General features: G+C 42.0%; 1 protein-coding gene across 1 annotated transcript; it reads right to left on the bottom strand.

The window, feature by feature from the left end:
• Positions 1–12,176: 12,176 nt before the first annotated feature.
• On the bottom strand, positions 12,177–15,334 carry LOC110959874 (ubiquinol-cytochrome-c reductase complex assembly factor 3). Its single transcript, XM_022206883.2, has 2 exons — positions 15,058–15,334; positions 12,177–12,499 (listed from the first exon to the last, which is right to left on the bottom strand). The coding sequence occupies exons 1-2, from the start codon at positions 15,172–15,174 to the stop codon at positions 12,368–12,370; spliced, it is 249 nt and encodes an 82-aa protein (XP_022062575.1). The 5' UTR covers positions 15,175–15,334; the 3' UTR covers positions 12,177–12,367.
• Positions 15,335–15,746: the final 412 nt, after the last annotated feature.

Consider the following 15,746-nt stretch of genomic DNA (forward strand, 5'->3'; position numbering starts at 1 on the left):
TCACATCTTAACCCTAGTCTAAATTGCCCGTAGGTGTGAATGTGAGTGTGATTGTCTGTCTATATATGTAGCCCTGTGACAGACTGGTGACCTGTCCAGGGTGTCCCCTGCCTTCGCCCGAGTCAGCTGGGATAGGCTCCAGCACCCCCCGCAACCCCAGTGAGGATAAAGCGTTTTAAGGGAATCTTTTAAATTATTATTGGAATGTTCTTACTGAAGGTTCTGCACATTTTCATAGATTTGGGGATTTGTTTTTTCAGACAAGGATATAATTTGTTTGGTGCCCGTACATGAGGACAACATGAGGGTTCATGAAGTCACCGCTGCTGTGCCACCATGTGCGTAAATGCGCACAGAGAAGCACTGATGCTTCGGGATGCTGCAGGTGTTTATTATTAACATTAATAATCTGACAAGCAGCTGCTGTGGGTAGAAAACAGGACTGAAGGAGGTGTCACAATGTTTCTGCAAGATCACTATAACTGCATTGGTAAATGGTCCGTATTTATATTGCGCTTTACCTGAAAGATACCCAAGCCCTTTACATTATACATCACATTCATCCACTGATGGCGCCAGCTACCATGCAAAGCGCTAACCACGACCCATCAGGAGCAATAAGGGCTTCTGCGTCTTGCTCAGGGGCACCTTGACAAGAGCTCGCCAGGCCAGGGATCGAACCGACGACACTCCGGTTGCAAAACAACCACTCTGCCCACTTCGCTATGCCGCCCCGCATTGAGCGAAACTGAGCATTATTGTTTCACACATGAATCTAACACGTGTCAGCTTTGAGTCTCATTATTATGATTATGTGTGCTTCGACAGACATTAATTCAAAGGCGGAAAGGCAAAGAAAAAGCCCGGTTACTCTTTGCTGAGGATCACAAGTACTGAACTGTTGATGATTGGGCTAAGGTTTACCTACAAGACCATGATTTTACATGTGTATGTAACGACCTGCAAAGTGCAGACAGTTAAACTGACCAAAAACAGGAAAAGTTTATTTTGATTTGTGGGAATATGGCCTTTTATTTATTGTGATTATCTTTATTTGCATGATTATTTGGTGTGTGGTTTCCTTATATTTTGTTGTGAAATTATTTGCTTGATTCTTGTGTTGGTTTCCTAAATTGCATGTTTTGTTGTGCTGTTTTTCTTTGCATATTCCTTTTTTTCCCCCCTTGTTTCTAATGAGTTTAGGCTATGCCCACTACCTGTCGGCATGTAGCAGAACAGACTGTGGACATTGATTGAGCGCACCTGGTGCCAATCAGTTGATTACGCAGGACTGAATCTGGGACAATGACAGCAAATAGAAGAGACAATCAGACGGACAGCGGCAGGAAGGACGGAGAGAGGAGGAACGGGCAGCGCGGGTGAGCCGCAGGGCGCGCGACGGTGTGAGCCGCAATGGCGAGCCGCAGACGGAGAGGCAGTGCGGCGGCGGCAGAAGCAGCGGGGAACGGCAGCGTGCAATGGGCAGCACGATAGATAACCGGGCAGAAGCGACGGTGAATGGCGGTGTATGACGAGCACCATGGCGGACTACTAGGCTGAGACAAGGGCGCACAGCACCGGCACAGAGACAGGACGACCGAAGAGCGAGAGAGAGACGCACGGGAGCCACAAAGTGGTGCCAGGTCTGGAACGACTAATAAATTTATTGGAACAGACAAAAATGTTTTTATCCTCTGTTGCTATGCACTGCTCACCTCTGGGTTAAGAACCTCTTTAAAACGGGTCCTAGTCCCTTACTAGGTGGCGTTGTCAGTTTTAATGGTTTTGTAATTCGAACTTCCCAATTTAATTCTGTTTTAAAGGCTTTAATCTGAGACTCATATCCCACTCGGCCGTGACAGATTTAATGTTAGACAGTGAGGAAAAAAGGTTGTGCCTTTTTATATAGCATATGTAAACTTCTGGTTTGTTACACGTTCACCCCAACTCTTATGAGAAATGTATACTCCAAATCACTCATAGGAAATTTTTACATAATTTATTGTAGTAGAAAACACTGAACACCATAACAATGAAAAACTTTTAACAGTTTAACAAATAAAATAAATATCAATATATAAATATTCTAACAAAAATTTAAAAATGAGTAATTTGAAATGGTAAATTAGAAAATGTTAGGGGGAAAAAAAAAAAAAGTCCAGCATTCCTTGATCCTGCTGGCATGGTAATCATGAACACCATTATATGCACGCAGGGCATAAGTAATCCTTATCCACTGGAGGCCTGTGCACACAATCATGGTGGTACCACCTCTGGCAGACGTCACAGCAAATCTGGGAAAACGGGCATATGGTGCGCCAGTTTTACATTATAGGGTATCCTTAAATATAGGATAACTCAATGAGTACTAATATCTTTAATATTTTGAATGTCCTCACCAATATAAATGTTGTGTTCTGACTAAAAACTTTATTTTCTACAGCACATCTTAAAGTAGCAAAGTAATCTTACATGTCAACATTAATGATGCCTGTATCAGTAGATGCCAATAAGCTCGTTATAGTTACCATGGCAAACCCAACACTGAAAGTCAGAAAAAAAACTACTTCTTTTCATCTTTTACATTTTACAAAGTGAAGAAACTACCCATTGTGCTTCATCCTGGTCTTCCATCTGGTTTCCCAAATTTGCTGTGACGTCTGCCAGAGGTGGACGTTCTAATATCCGTTCTTTGTGTTTACTGGTCCAAACAAATCTTTCTGCTTGTTGCTTTTCCTTAGTAGTGGTAGCAGCAATTTGAAAATAAAGGCCTGACTTGTGAAGTCTCCTTTGAACAGCTGATGTAAAGATGTATCTGCTACTAAAACTCTGTGTGGCATTTACATAGACTATAATAAAGATGGACGCAGCAACCGTGATGTCACCTGTTGGAGAAAATGAAGCCTACTTCCTGGTTGACATCTTGGATTTTTGAAGCCAGAGACGAGAAAAAAATTCTGAGGATGGAGCCAGACAGCAGTGATTTGTCAGACTGACTGATAACCAAGGACTTTCTGTCCCACCCTCATTTACCGGCTTCTGCTGTTTACCGATGCTGCTGCTGCTACCAACGTTGGCCTCCATAAGTGAAGCTAAACTCTACAAGTAAGTGGCAAAGTAATCTATGTAACTTGTACTCTTCCCTACATCTGGACAATATCACATATGAAGCAGTGACCTATGTCACTGTAGCTGAACGTAATGAAGGTCGGCTTCATTACTAATATGGAGCTCACATTCACGACACAAAACACAAGACAATGACTGTTATATTGATTTACTGAGTGTGGGTTTAAGGCTGGCATGTGCTGTGTGGTGGCTTCTCCAGGTAGCACTGGGTGAAAACCCTGGTAAGGCCTTCAGGAAAGGAAGTGGTGTGTAGTTTAATAAGTGATTGATTTAGCTATAACTGGATGCTGGTTTTTAAGAAAATAATGGGAAAACGTATTACCACTCATCTCTTTTGTCACCACTAGGGATGGGAATTTTGACTAATTTCCGAACCGACGAGTCGCTAATTTTATTGGCTCCTGTACACCAGGAGATGGCGGACATCTGGAACTTCAATCTGAGCATCAGTTGTGGCCGTGTTTTCATTCAAAGTTTTGGAGTTTACAGAGTTTGAAAACCGAGGAGGGTTTCAAACTCTGGATGCTCTTCTGGACATCCTGTAAAAATTTGGTGAACATCAGTCCATGACTTTTTGAGTTATGCTGTTAAAACACACACACACACACACACACTCTCCAGTGATTACATAACCTCCTGGCGGAGGTAATAATGATCAGTAGAGGCTGTAGACAGGACTGTCCTCTATCCCCTCTGCTTTTCATTATAGCAATTGAACCATTTACAATTGCTTTGAGAGAGCACAACATAACAGGTATAAAGACAGGAGAAATTGAACACCGAATCGCTCTTTATGCTGATATTTTTTTCCTTAGGAAATTAGATAGGCCTAGTTCTATCCTGCCCCTTCTTGATGTCATCAAGTCATTTGGAAAAAATCTCAGGCTATAAAATTAATAACTCAAAATCCTCCACAATGCTTCTCAACTCGGAGGAGAGGATTAATCCACCTATCCCTGCTCGTCATTTTTTTAGAATAGTGGATTCCTTTACTTACCTGGGTATCCAAATCACCCCTAAATTAGAAAATATAGTCTGTTAATTATAACCCAGTGATTACATCTATTTCTAAAATGATTGAAAGATGGTCCAACCTTCACGTGTCTCTCATTGGCAGAATCAACATACTCAAAATGAAAATACTCCCCTAAAAATACAGTAAACGAAACACACTGGAGAAAACAAATCTAAACTCGAACCAAGCAAACTGATGCAAAACTAGAAACTAAAGGAAAGAAAAGCAAAAAGATAACCCAAAAAGACAACCCCAATAAGACAAGGCAAGAGGCAAAACTATAACGAAACAAGAAATAATTAACCACGATAAAGCAACATAACGATAACAATAAGCATGAACAAAGATTTCTGTTACCTTTGCTGTCCGACCCTACAAGCACATTACGCCGCCACTACCTGTCCACCGTATGCGGACTCTGGACCGCAGCTGCAGAACACTGGTCTTCAAAGAACAATCAATATTAATAAAAACTCACAGCTTACCAGCATTTTGCATGCTGCACAGCGCATACCTGTCCAGGAGTGTCATAGATACACACGTGGACAAAATTGTTGGTACCCCTCAGTTAAAGAAGGAAAAACCCACAATTCTCACTGAAATCACTTGAAACTCACAAAAGTAACAATAAATAAAAATTTATTGAAAATTAAATAATCAAAAACAGCCATTACTTTTGAATTGTTGATTAACATAATTATTTAAAAAAACAAACTAATGAAACAGGCCTGGACATAAATGATGGTACCTCTATAAAAGATTGAAAACTATTTGACCAGAGTGACATGATTAACTCAGGTGTGTCATTTAATTGACATCACAGGTGTTTCCAAACTCATAATCAGTCAGTCTGCCTATTTAAAGGGAGACAAGTAGTCACCCCGCTGTTTGGTGAAAAGGTGTGTACCACACTGAACATGGACAACAGAAAGCGAAGGAGAGAATTGTCCCAGGACATCCGAAAAAAATTATAGACAAACATCTTAAAGGTAAAGGCTATAAGACCATCTCTAAACAGCTTGAAGTTCCTGTGACAACAGTGGCTCATATTATTCAGAAGTTCAAGACCCACGGGACAGTAGCCAACCTCCCTGGACGTGGCCGCAAGAGGAAAATTGATGACAAATTGAAGAGACGGATCATTCGAATTGTATCCAAAGAGCCCAGAGCAACCTCCAAAGAAATTAAAGGTGAACTCCAAGGCCAAGGTACATCAGTGTCAGATCGCACCATTCGTCGTTGTTTGAGCCAAAGTGGACTTCATGGGAGACGACCAAGGAGGACACCACTGCTGAAAAAAACTCATAAAGCGAGACTGGAATTTGCAAAAATGCATGTTGACAAGCCACAAAGCTTCTGGGAGAATGTCCTTTGGACAGATGAGACCAAACTGGAGCTTTTTGGTAAGGCACATCAACTCTATGTTCATACTCAAAAACCAAGCATACGAAGAAAAGAACACTGTCCCTACGGTGAAACATGGAGGAGGCTCAGTAATGTTTTGGGGCTGCATCTGGCACAGGGTGTCTTGAAAGTGTGCAAGGCACGATGAAATCTGAAGACTATCAAGGCATTCTGGAGAGAAATGTGCTGCCTAGTGTCAGAAAGCTTGGTCTCAGTCGCAGGTCATGGGTCTTCCAACAGGACAACGATCCAAAACACACAGCCAAAAACACCCAAGAATGGCTGAGAGAAAAGCGTTGGACTATTCTAAAGTGGCCTTCTATGAGCCCAGATCTGAATCCCATTGAACATATGTGGAAGGAGCTGAAACATGCCATTTGGAGAAGACACCCATCAAACCTGAGACAACTGGAGCTGTTTGCTCATGAGGAGTGGGCCAAAATACCTGTTGACAGCTGCAGAACGCTCATTGACAAATACAGAAATCGTTTACTTGCAGTGATTGCCTCAAAAGGTTGTGCAACAAAATATTAAGTTATGGGTACCATCATTTTTGTCCAGCCCTATTTCATTATTTTGTTTTTTTTAAATAATTATGTTAATCAACAATTCAAAAGTGATGGCTGATTTTGATTACTTAATTTTCAATAAATTTTTATTTATTGTTACTTTTGTGAGTTTCAAGTGATTTCAGTGAGAATTGTGGGTTTTTCCTTCTTTAACTGAGGGGTACCAACAATTTTGTCCACGTGTGTATCTATAGAAGAGTAGATACGACAAGCCCCTCTGAGCGGCGTGCCTATGGAAACATTAAGCTAGTGGGGGCAAAGTCTCAGTGTTTTCCATTAATGTCAATGGCACGAAAACTAAAACAAGAAGAATGCCGGCTCATTGTGCTGCATACAGTTGCACACTATGTCGGACGATCAAGACAAGGAAACTTGGAATAACTTTCCACAGGTAAGAATAGTGTTTCTCTTTTTTCATTATTAAATCTTGTTGAGAGCTTCCAGTCTGAGAGCTACAGTGGGTACGGAAAGTATTCAGACCCCTTGAAATTTTTCACTCTGTGTCATTGCAGCCATTTGCCAAAATCAAAAAAGTTCATTTTATTTCTCATTAATGTACACTCAGCACCCCATCTTGACAGAAAAAAACTGAAATGTAGAAATTATTGCAAATTTATTAAAAAAGAAAAACTGAAATATCACATGGTCAGAAGTATTCAGACCCTGTGCTCAGTATTGAGTAGAAGCACCCTTTTCAGCTAGTACAGCCATGAGTCTTCTTGGGAATGACGCAACAAGTTTTTCACACCTGGATTTGGGGATCCTCGGCCATTCTTCCTTGCAGGTCCTCTCCAATTCTGTCAGGTTGGATGATGAACGTTGGTGGACAGCCATTTTGAGGTCTCTCCAAAGATGCTCAATTGGGTTTAGGTCAGGGCTCTGGCTGGGCCAGTCAAGAACGGTCACAGAGTTGTTCTGAAGCCACTCCTTTGTTATTTTAGCTGTGTGCTTAGGGCCATTGTCCTGTTGAAAGGTGAACCTTCGGCCCAGTCTGAGGTCCTGAGCACTCTGGAAGAGCTTTTCCTCCAGGATATCTCTGTACTTGGCCGCATTCATCCTTCCTTCAATTGCAACCAGTCGTCCTGTCCCTGCAGCTGAAAAACACCCCCACAACATGATGCTCCCACCACCATGTTTCACTGTAGGGATTGTATTGGGCAGGTGATGAGCAGTGCCTGCTTTTCTTCACACATACCGCTTAGAATTAACACCAAAAAGTTCAATCTTGGTCTCATCAGACCAGAGAATCTTATTTCTCACAGTCTGGGAGTCCTTCATGTGTTTTTTGGCAAACTCTATGCGGGCTTTCATGTGTCTTGCACTGAGGAGAGGCTTCCGTTGGGCCACTCTGCCATAAAGCCCCGACTGGTGGAGGGCTGCAGAGATAGTTGACTTTGTGGAACTTTCTCCTATCTCCCGACTGCATCTCTGGAGCTCAGCCACAGTGATCTTTGGGTTCTTCTTTACTTCTCTCACCAAGGCTCTTCTCCCACCATTGCTCAGTTTGGCTGGACGGCCAGGTCTAGGAAGAGTTGTGGTCGTCCCAAACTTCTTCCATTTGAGGATTATGGAGGCCACTGTGCTCTTAAGAACCTTGACTGCTGCAGAAATTCTTTTGTAACCTTGGCCAGATCTGTGCCTTGCCACAATTCTGTCTCTGAGCTCCTTGGGCAGTTCCTTCCACCTCATGATTCTCATTTGCTCTGACATGCACTGTAAGCTGTAAGGTCTTATACAGACAGGTGTGTGCCTTTCCTAATCAAGTCCAATCAGTTTAATTAAACACAGCTGGACTCCAATAAAGAAGCAGAACCATCTCGAGGAGGATCAGAAGAAATGGACAGCATGTGAGTTAAATATGAATGTCGCTGCAAAGGGTCTGAATACTTCTGACCATGTGATATTTCAGTTTTTCTTTTTTAATAAATTTGCAAAAATTTCTACATTTCTGTTTTTTTTTTTTCTGTCAAGATGGGGCGCTGAGTGTACATTAATGAGAAATAAAATGAACTTTTTTGATTTTGGCAAATGGCTGCAATGACAGAGTGAAAAGTTTCAAAGGGTCTGAATACTTTCCGTACCCACTGTAACTAGTTAGCCACTAGCAAAACACTAACGCGAGCTAGCAGCTTTACAACCAAATACCAGATGGTTAATAGTAGCTGTAGTATAGTTGTACAAGCAGTAGTAGTTGAACTCTGATACCAAATGGAAGAAGTATTTCAAGAACAAAGGAAATAGAGCTGCTGCACATAAAATTGGCATCAGTGAATCGATGGTGAGATGTTGAAGTTGGTAGCATGATTGGCAGCAGTTTTTACTGTAATATTGTGGAGTTCTTGTGCCAATTGTTTTGAGTTTTTGCAGTGGTGTTGTGATGTACCAAGGAGGAGTTTGAAGATTTCTATCAGAGCTGTTGAGAGGTAAGTGACTGATCCGATGCTATCGACTATGGGGCGCAGTGGTAGGCCCTATGTCTTTTTTATGTATTTTGGGTGCTCCATATATTCGAGGGGTAACACGAGCTGTAGGTATGAGGTGGTTGTATGCTTCCTGGGTTATTTTATTGGTTTCTAATAGTGGTTTTAACAGGGTTTTTAATGTCCTTTTCTTTTTTTCTGTGGGGTCTTTTTTGAGGATTTCATATGTGTTCCTGTCCTGTAGCATGTTGGTTAACTGTTTTTCGTATGTGTCCGTGTCCATGATGACAGTGGTGCGTCCTTTGTTGGATGGTAGGATGGTGATGCTGTTGTCCTGTTTGAGTGATCTGATTGCTTTTTCTTCTTGCTTGGTGATGTTACTGTATGGGAGTTTTGCCGATTTGAAGATACCTGCTATTGCATTTCAGAGATCCGATTTGTGTCCCTGGTCCTGTATTTTCTGGCATGCTAGTTCTGTGGCTAATATGAATTCTTTGTGCGGTATTGTGTTGAGGGTAATGGCGAAATTGAGGCCTCTTGTCAATACTGTTTCTTCATGTTCTGTGAAGGTGCGCTGAGATAAGTTTCTTACCCATTTGTTATTGAATTGTGTGCATATGTGCTTGTTTCTGTTCTTTCTTTGTCTTAGTTTGTTCAATTTTTTGATATGGTGATTTTTTTGTTGTTGTGGTGAATTCTTTTTCGTGTGTGCGTTTTAAATGACAACTTGTTTGTTTGTATTTCTGGCTCCACAAAGAGGTGTTCTTTGAGTTTGTTTGAATAATCCTGTATGAGTGTATTGATGTTTTACAGTTTATTTACCGTCGTCCGTATCCTCTCTTGGATGAGGGCCTTCTTTGCTTTCTTTTGTAATGAACTCTGTAGTGGGGGGATTCCCTGCGCTCTGATTCCTTGGGGCAGAGATTCTGTGGTCAGCGGGGCTGATTGCAATTGCTCACAGTGGAGGTGTGACAGACAAGGACTGGAAGTGCCAGTAAAGCCCAAGGCTGAGGCTCAGGAAGCGCTGCGCTGGAAAGCGTGGCTGAAGGCTGCGGTCTTCTTAGTTTGGTGCTGTTCGCTACCTTTAGGGTTGCCAGCAGCGAAGGCAGTTAGATAAGGGAGCTGTTCCTGTGAGAGGAGGGGAGGCTGGGTGTCTCCTTTAGATTTTTTTTTTTTTTTTTGGGGGGGGGGGTTCTCGTCGGCCAGGGAAGGCTAAATTTTAAAATGCACCACTACACTTCCAGTCATTGTTGCGTTTTGTGTTTCTTTTAGCTGTCTTTAATCATCTTGATGTCTGCCCATTCAGTCTTGCTCCACTAGGGCCATTCAAAGTTCGGGGTGGTCTCTGGCTCCCTCTAGTGTAGGGTGGGTTTGACCTCGGTTTTAGTGGTCTTTAGTGTGCAGTGCAGTGGCGCGGTATTTGTGTGCTGTGTGTTTTTACAAGGGTCTTGTGTGCCCACGGGGCTGGGGGTGGGGCCACCCAGGCCAGGAGTGATCATGTGGGGATTCCGTTGAACTGCTGGTGCCAGCCATCATTTTATGTGTTCCTAATAAAGATTGAATAATTGCATCCTTCTGCTCCTTGTTGTCCTTCTGAGCTTTACCTGACACCGGACCAGACCGGGTTTAAAAAAGGTGGTGGCAGCAAAAACTCACACTACCGTAAAATACAGACTGCCATTTATAAAATTTCTTAGTTTATGTTTTCTGCATTTCTTGTTGGGATGGGGTTCCTGATGTGGAGGATTTTTGGTGTTATGTCCGTGTCTGCATCAGAGATTGAATGTAAAGTGGTTTCTGTAGTGTGCTCTCTTCTTTTCCAGCTTTTCCAAATGGCCAAATATTGCGACAGTCTTTTTCCAGTCTTTCTCGGAAGACTTGGGATTCCATCCTCCAGAGACCACCGGACAGCGGAGGGCGTGGCCAGTTTGAACTCACCTGATCTACCAGCTGATGTTGACTAAGCAATATGATGTTTGAGAGAAACTTTAAAATCAACATTGTAGTTGATTTATTTTAACTTTGAAGGTTTATAAACCACAAAGTTCCCCCCAAATCTCGTCATCTTTCCCAGTGAGGTGCAGTTCACCTGAAAAGAGCATCAAATTTGGGCTCCGCACGTACCCTTGTGGACTTGGGTAGATAACAATATTTACATCATGAATTGGCCTTTAGGGTTTCAGTGTCTTGTGTAAGGACCACTGTTTCTTCTGATGTTAACCATGTCCCCCATTTCAACTGTGTGGCTCTTTGATGTGTTTTAATAATGGAGCAGTGGAGCAAGATACACCAATCAGGCATAAGGTTATGACCACTGACCTGTGAATAGCACTGATTATCTCTTCATCGTGGCACCTGTTAGTGGGTTGGACATATTAGGCAGCAAATTAACATTTTGTCCTCAAAGGTAATGTGTTTGAAGCAGGAAAAATGGGGAAGAGTAAGGATTTAAGAGAGTTTAACAAGAGCCAAATTGTGATGGCGATTGGATCAAAGCATCTCTAAACAGCAGCTCTTGTGGGGTGTTCACAGTCTGCAGTGTTCAATATCTATCAAAAATGGTCAAAGGAAGGAAAAGGGGTGAACTGGGGACAGGGTCATGGGCGACCAAGGCTCACTGATGCACGTGGGGAGGAAAGGTAGGCTCATGTGGTCTGATCCAACAGACCACCTACTGTTGCTCAAATTGCTGAAGAAGTTACTGGTGGTTCTAATAGAAAAGTGTCAGAATACACAGTGCATCACAATTTGTTGCGTATGGGGCTGCATAGCCGCAGACCAATCAGGGTGCCCATGCAGACACCTGTGCACTGTCAAAAGTGCCAACAATGGGCAAGTGAGCATCAGAAATAAACCACAGAGCAATGGAAAATGGTGGCCTGGTCGTATGAAAGACATTTTCTTTTACATCACGTGGATGGCCGGGTGTGTTGCTTACCTAGGGAGCACATGGCACCAGGACGCGCTATGAGAAGATGGCAAGCTGGCAGAGGCAGTGCGATGCTTTGGGCAATGTTCTGCTGGGAAAACTTGGGTCCTGCCAAGCATGTGGATGTTACTTTGACACGTACCCCTACCTAAGCATTCTTGCAGACCATGCACACCCTTTCATGGAAACTGTATTCCCTGATGGCTGTTGCATCGTTCAGTAGGATAATGAGCAAAAATGCCTCAGGAATGGTTTGAGGAGCACAACAACGAATTTGAGGTATTCACTTGGCCTCCAAATTCCCCAGATCTCAATCCAGTTGAGCATCTGTGGGATGTGCTGGACAAACAAGTCCAATCCATGGAGGCCCCACGTCACAACTCATAGGACTTAAAGGATCTGCTGCTAACATCTTGGTGCCAGATACCACAGCACACCTTCAGAGGTCTAGTGGAGTTCATGCTTCAACGGTTCAGGGCTGTTTTGGCCCTGGTGGGCCACCATAATATTAGGCAGTTGTCCATAATGTTAAGCCTGATCAGTGTATATACTAGGCTCTCATAAACACACAGTACTTGTTAGTTGAGTGCTAACTTTGGACTGATGATGAGATTAGTTGATAACGAAAAGGTATAGCTAAAACCATTAGACTGGCTAATTACACTGGAACACATCAATGTTCAAAATGATATCATAGCCAGTCCTAGCCATGTGATTATGATAGGATATTTTAATAAACAATTTTAACATCCAGTAGTAAATTGTTTTTACACAGGAACTTCAAATAAGACAACTATCTCTGTACAACAATACAATGGTCATCTTTCTGTGAACAGTTTGCGGTGCTTTGTAGCATTCAAGACATGAAGACTTTGCAAACAGGTCACAAGGTGGGGTCTGTCTACTTTGCAGGTCCTCCGTATCCTCTTGCTAGATTGTCATCTGTTTCAGCAGCCTCCTTTAGTACTTGCATCACCATAGCATTCCTCTGCCTAGTCTCTTGCATCCTCATTGGGTTTGATTCAGGCAGATTCTGAGGACAGAAGGAAGACACATGGTGAATTACTACAATAAACTATATTAAGAGACTGTTTGCTTTATTTATTTTACATAAAATTGTCTCTCGTAAATTGTGTCGTTTCATAAATATTGAACTTTTTCATTTCATGTGCAAAATAACCTTTGTGCATTTACATAAAGCTGTAACCTCTTAAAGTATTTCCTATATATGGAATAACAGTTGATGTGATTAAACTTTGAATTAATTTCTGATTTATTCTATCTACCCATCCACATCTTGTTGGACAGAATTCCAGTAGATGTTCCCGTAAAAACAGCAGAATTTAGTTAAACTTGTCTGGCCGGAAGAGCAAGTCACTTATCTGCATTTGTAAAAATTATTAGTTTAAGTCTGATCAAATCTTAAATCTAAGCTACAATTATGCACAAAATCCAGTCTGTTTTATATTCAGTTTTGTGTTTATACACAAAAGTCACCGTTAGTCATACTGACTACATTATTGAAATATTCACAGTGCAGTCTGAAAAAAGTATGTAAACCCAAGGCTAATGACATCATTAGCTGTTTTTTTTTTTGTCTAATTAAAGAAACCATTTTGGAGGACTTAGGCCTGGGCGATAACAGTGATGGATAGATCCTCCATCAAAAGAACAAAAAGTTTGATTGATAAAATGTCTGATAGATTCACTCAAATGTGTCTGATGAAAACTGCAATGGAAAAGATGGAAAAACTCCCAAGTGTGCTTCCTCTCTAGCTCATAAACAGGCAGTCATATGTTAGAAATACAGTCCCTTCCCTCTGTTGCCAAGTGCCTGCTCCAATGGAATCTACATGGCACTTTGGATTTGTTGGGTCATTTGTTTACAATTTCAAACGTCTTCGCCTTACTATGCTAAGTGTTATGAGAAGACATATATTGTGAACTGGTGCTATTTAAATAAAATTCCATTTAAATGAACTTGCAAGACAGGCATTGTTTTCAAAAGACACCCACAACCCTGTGTCCCCCACCACTTTCATCTAAATGATGCGCTCGTGGTGTCTGGTCTTGAGAGCTCTCACACTTTGTTAGTACGCCATGGGGTGTGTGGTAAAATCGTCCATCTATTTTCTATACACTGCGTAATCCTCACTAGGGTTGCTGGAGTCTATCCAAGCTGACATAGGGTGAAGGCAGGAGACATCCTGCACAGGTCAGCAGTCTATCACAGGGCTCCAAAGAGAGACAAACAAGCACACTCACACCTATGGACAATTTAGGATCACCAATTACCATCAGCATGTTTTGGACAGTGGGAAAAACCCAGAGAACCCAGTGAAAACCCACACAGACACATTGAGAACATGCAGACTCCACAAAGAAAGACCCCAGGGCCATTGCGGTATACAAACTGGGCTGTGAGGCGACAGTGCTAACCATCGAACCACTGTGTAGCCCGGGTAAAACCATTTCTTTAATATTTTCATGTATATATCTATTTTAAATTACTACTTGTGCACTTTTAAATGAGCAAGAGTGGTTAGTTCAGCGTAATTTGATTAAATTCAAAATAAACTCCTCTTCTGTCCCCTATTAAAAATAGGTAATTTAAAAATACTCAATAATTATCAATTATATCGACTGAAATAAAACCAGGCGTGAAGCAACCGTGACGTCACCCGTTGGTTTCAACGCCGAGAAAATGAAGCCCGGATTTTGCTACTTCCTGGTCGCCATTTTGGATTTTTTGGAGCCAGTGATGTGAAAAGCGTCATCAAACAGGCCGGACCAGAGAGCAACTAGGGGCAGGACCAGTCTATGGGCGGGCCAGACTGAGAACTGAAGACTCTCTTATCCCGCCCACATTTTACCGCAGAGGCTTCTGTTGCTGTCAATCATTCCAGACCAGACCAGACCAGACTGTCAATCAAGTACAGCCACACCCCCTAGCTGCGCCAACTTTAACAATTTATTTAAAATTCAGTATTGATTCATTTTAAGATCGGCCACCTGATCTCTCATTTTGACCATGAAAACTAACAGGAAAAAAATCATGAGCTGTAGAAAATCAGTCTGTCAAATTTTATTTTTTTTCGGTGATGAATTGGGGTCAATGGAGCAAAAGCTTTTTGGAGCCAACCCTAGCGGACGGCGTAATATTGCAAGTTTTTGACACTTCCGGGTGGGCTTCATTTTTGGAGCCAGGTGCTACGTCCATCTTTATATACGGTCTATGAATAAAACATTGTATCATAGCTATGTATCCCAGCCTTCATGTGACTTATCTACAGAAACACATTTTGAGTTTTTTGTTCACCAAAACATCTGCAAAAGGAAAACGTTCCTTTTGGAGCTCAGACCCAACAGAGATGCTCAAGAATAACCTTCAGATATCTTCAGCATGTGTGAGATTACTGCTGACATAGAAGGGTCGACAACTAAATCATTTACAGCCGTATTATGGATCTAAGACGACGTGTCTTCTTGTCGATACTGTAAACTACTAGCTGTGATGCAGTGTTCTTCAAGAAGATACTCATTTGTTTAGTTTCTTCAGAAAACAGAAGTCTTGTGTTTACATCAAATCACCTTCATCATTTCCCTCCGTCTCTCTTCTCCTGGAGATATCACAGACCACATCCCATAGCCGACCCCCAGCACAGCGATCATCGCGGTGGAGGTCAGAATGGTCCGCATGCTGCTCATCCTGGACCAGGTAAGAGCACACACTATATGCCTGATGTCGCTATCCGATTCCCTGCTCTTTAAGTCACATAAAACACCACATCCAACCTGCTCTGTTTGGTAACGTCAGACACGACACAGCAGCACAAGTGCAGGCTGGGAGATCTTCTTCTTCTGTTCGTCAGGCAGACGCGACGCTGCCGTAGCACCGTGCTGCCCCCTGCTGTTGGTTATTTGTATTCCTCTTTTTTGATAGTTCAAATATTTCCTTGCATCTACAGTTTCCTTGACTGCTAAATGAAGCCTCTGCCTTTTTTTTTTTTTTTTACCGTGTGTGTTGTGTTTATTTATTGTATTATTCAATGTATTTGTGTAATTGCATTTTTTAATTGTTTCATTGTATTTTAAATGCCTGACCAGGGACAAAGACTGCAAATTAGCTGAAGGAGACATCTTATATGCATCACATTTCCCCTTTTTTGTGACAATGTTGTATGTATTGTCCCTACCAAATAAACATTAAAATAAAATAAAATAAAATAAATGTATTTTGCCACATTCTAACTGCTTGTTTGTGAAAGAAATTTTGGGGA

The sequence above is a fragment of the Acanthochromis polyacanthus genome, chromosome 7 (assembly GCF_021347895.1).
Source record: "Acanthochromis polyacanthus isolate Apoly-LR-REF ecotype Palm Island chromosome 7, KAUST_Apoly_ChrSc, whole genome shotgun sequence".
In the NCBI taxonomy this organism is placed as follows: Eukaryota; Metazoa; Chordata; class Actinopteri; family Pomacentridae; genus Acanthochromis; species Acanthochromis polyacanthus.

Bases quoted from the DNA above. Each gene is read 5' to 3' on its own strand.
- LOC110959874 (XM_022206883.2), bottom strand. From the start codon at position 15,174: ATGAGCAGCATGCGGACCATTCTGACCTCCACCGCGATGATCGCTGTG. The intron at 12,500-15,057 runs GTGATTTGATGT...TTCTGTCCTCAG, and splicing joins GACGGAGGGAAATGATGAAG to AATCTGCCTGAATCAAACCC.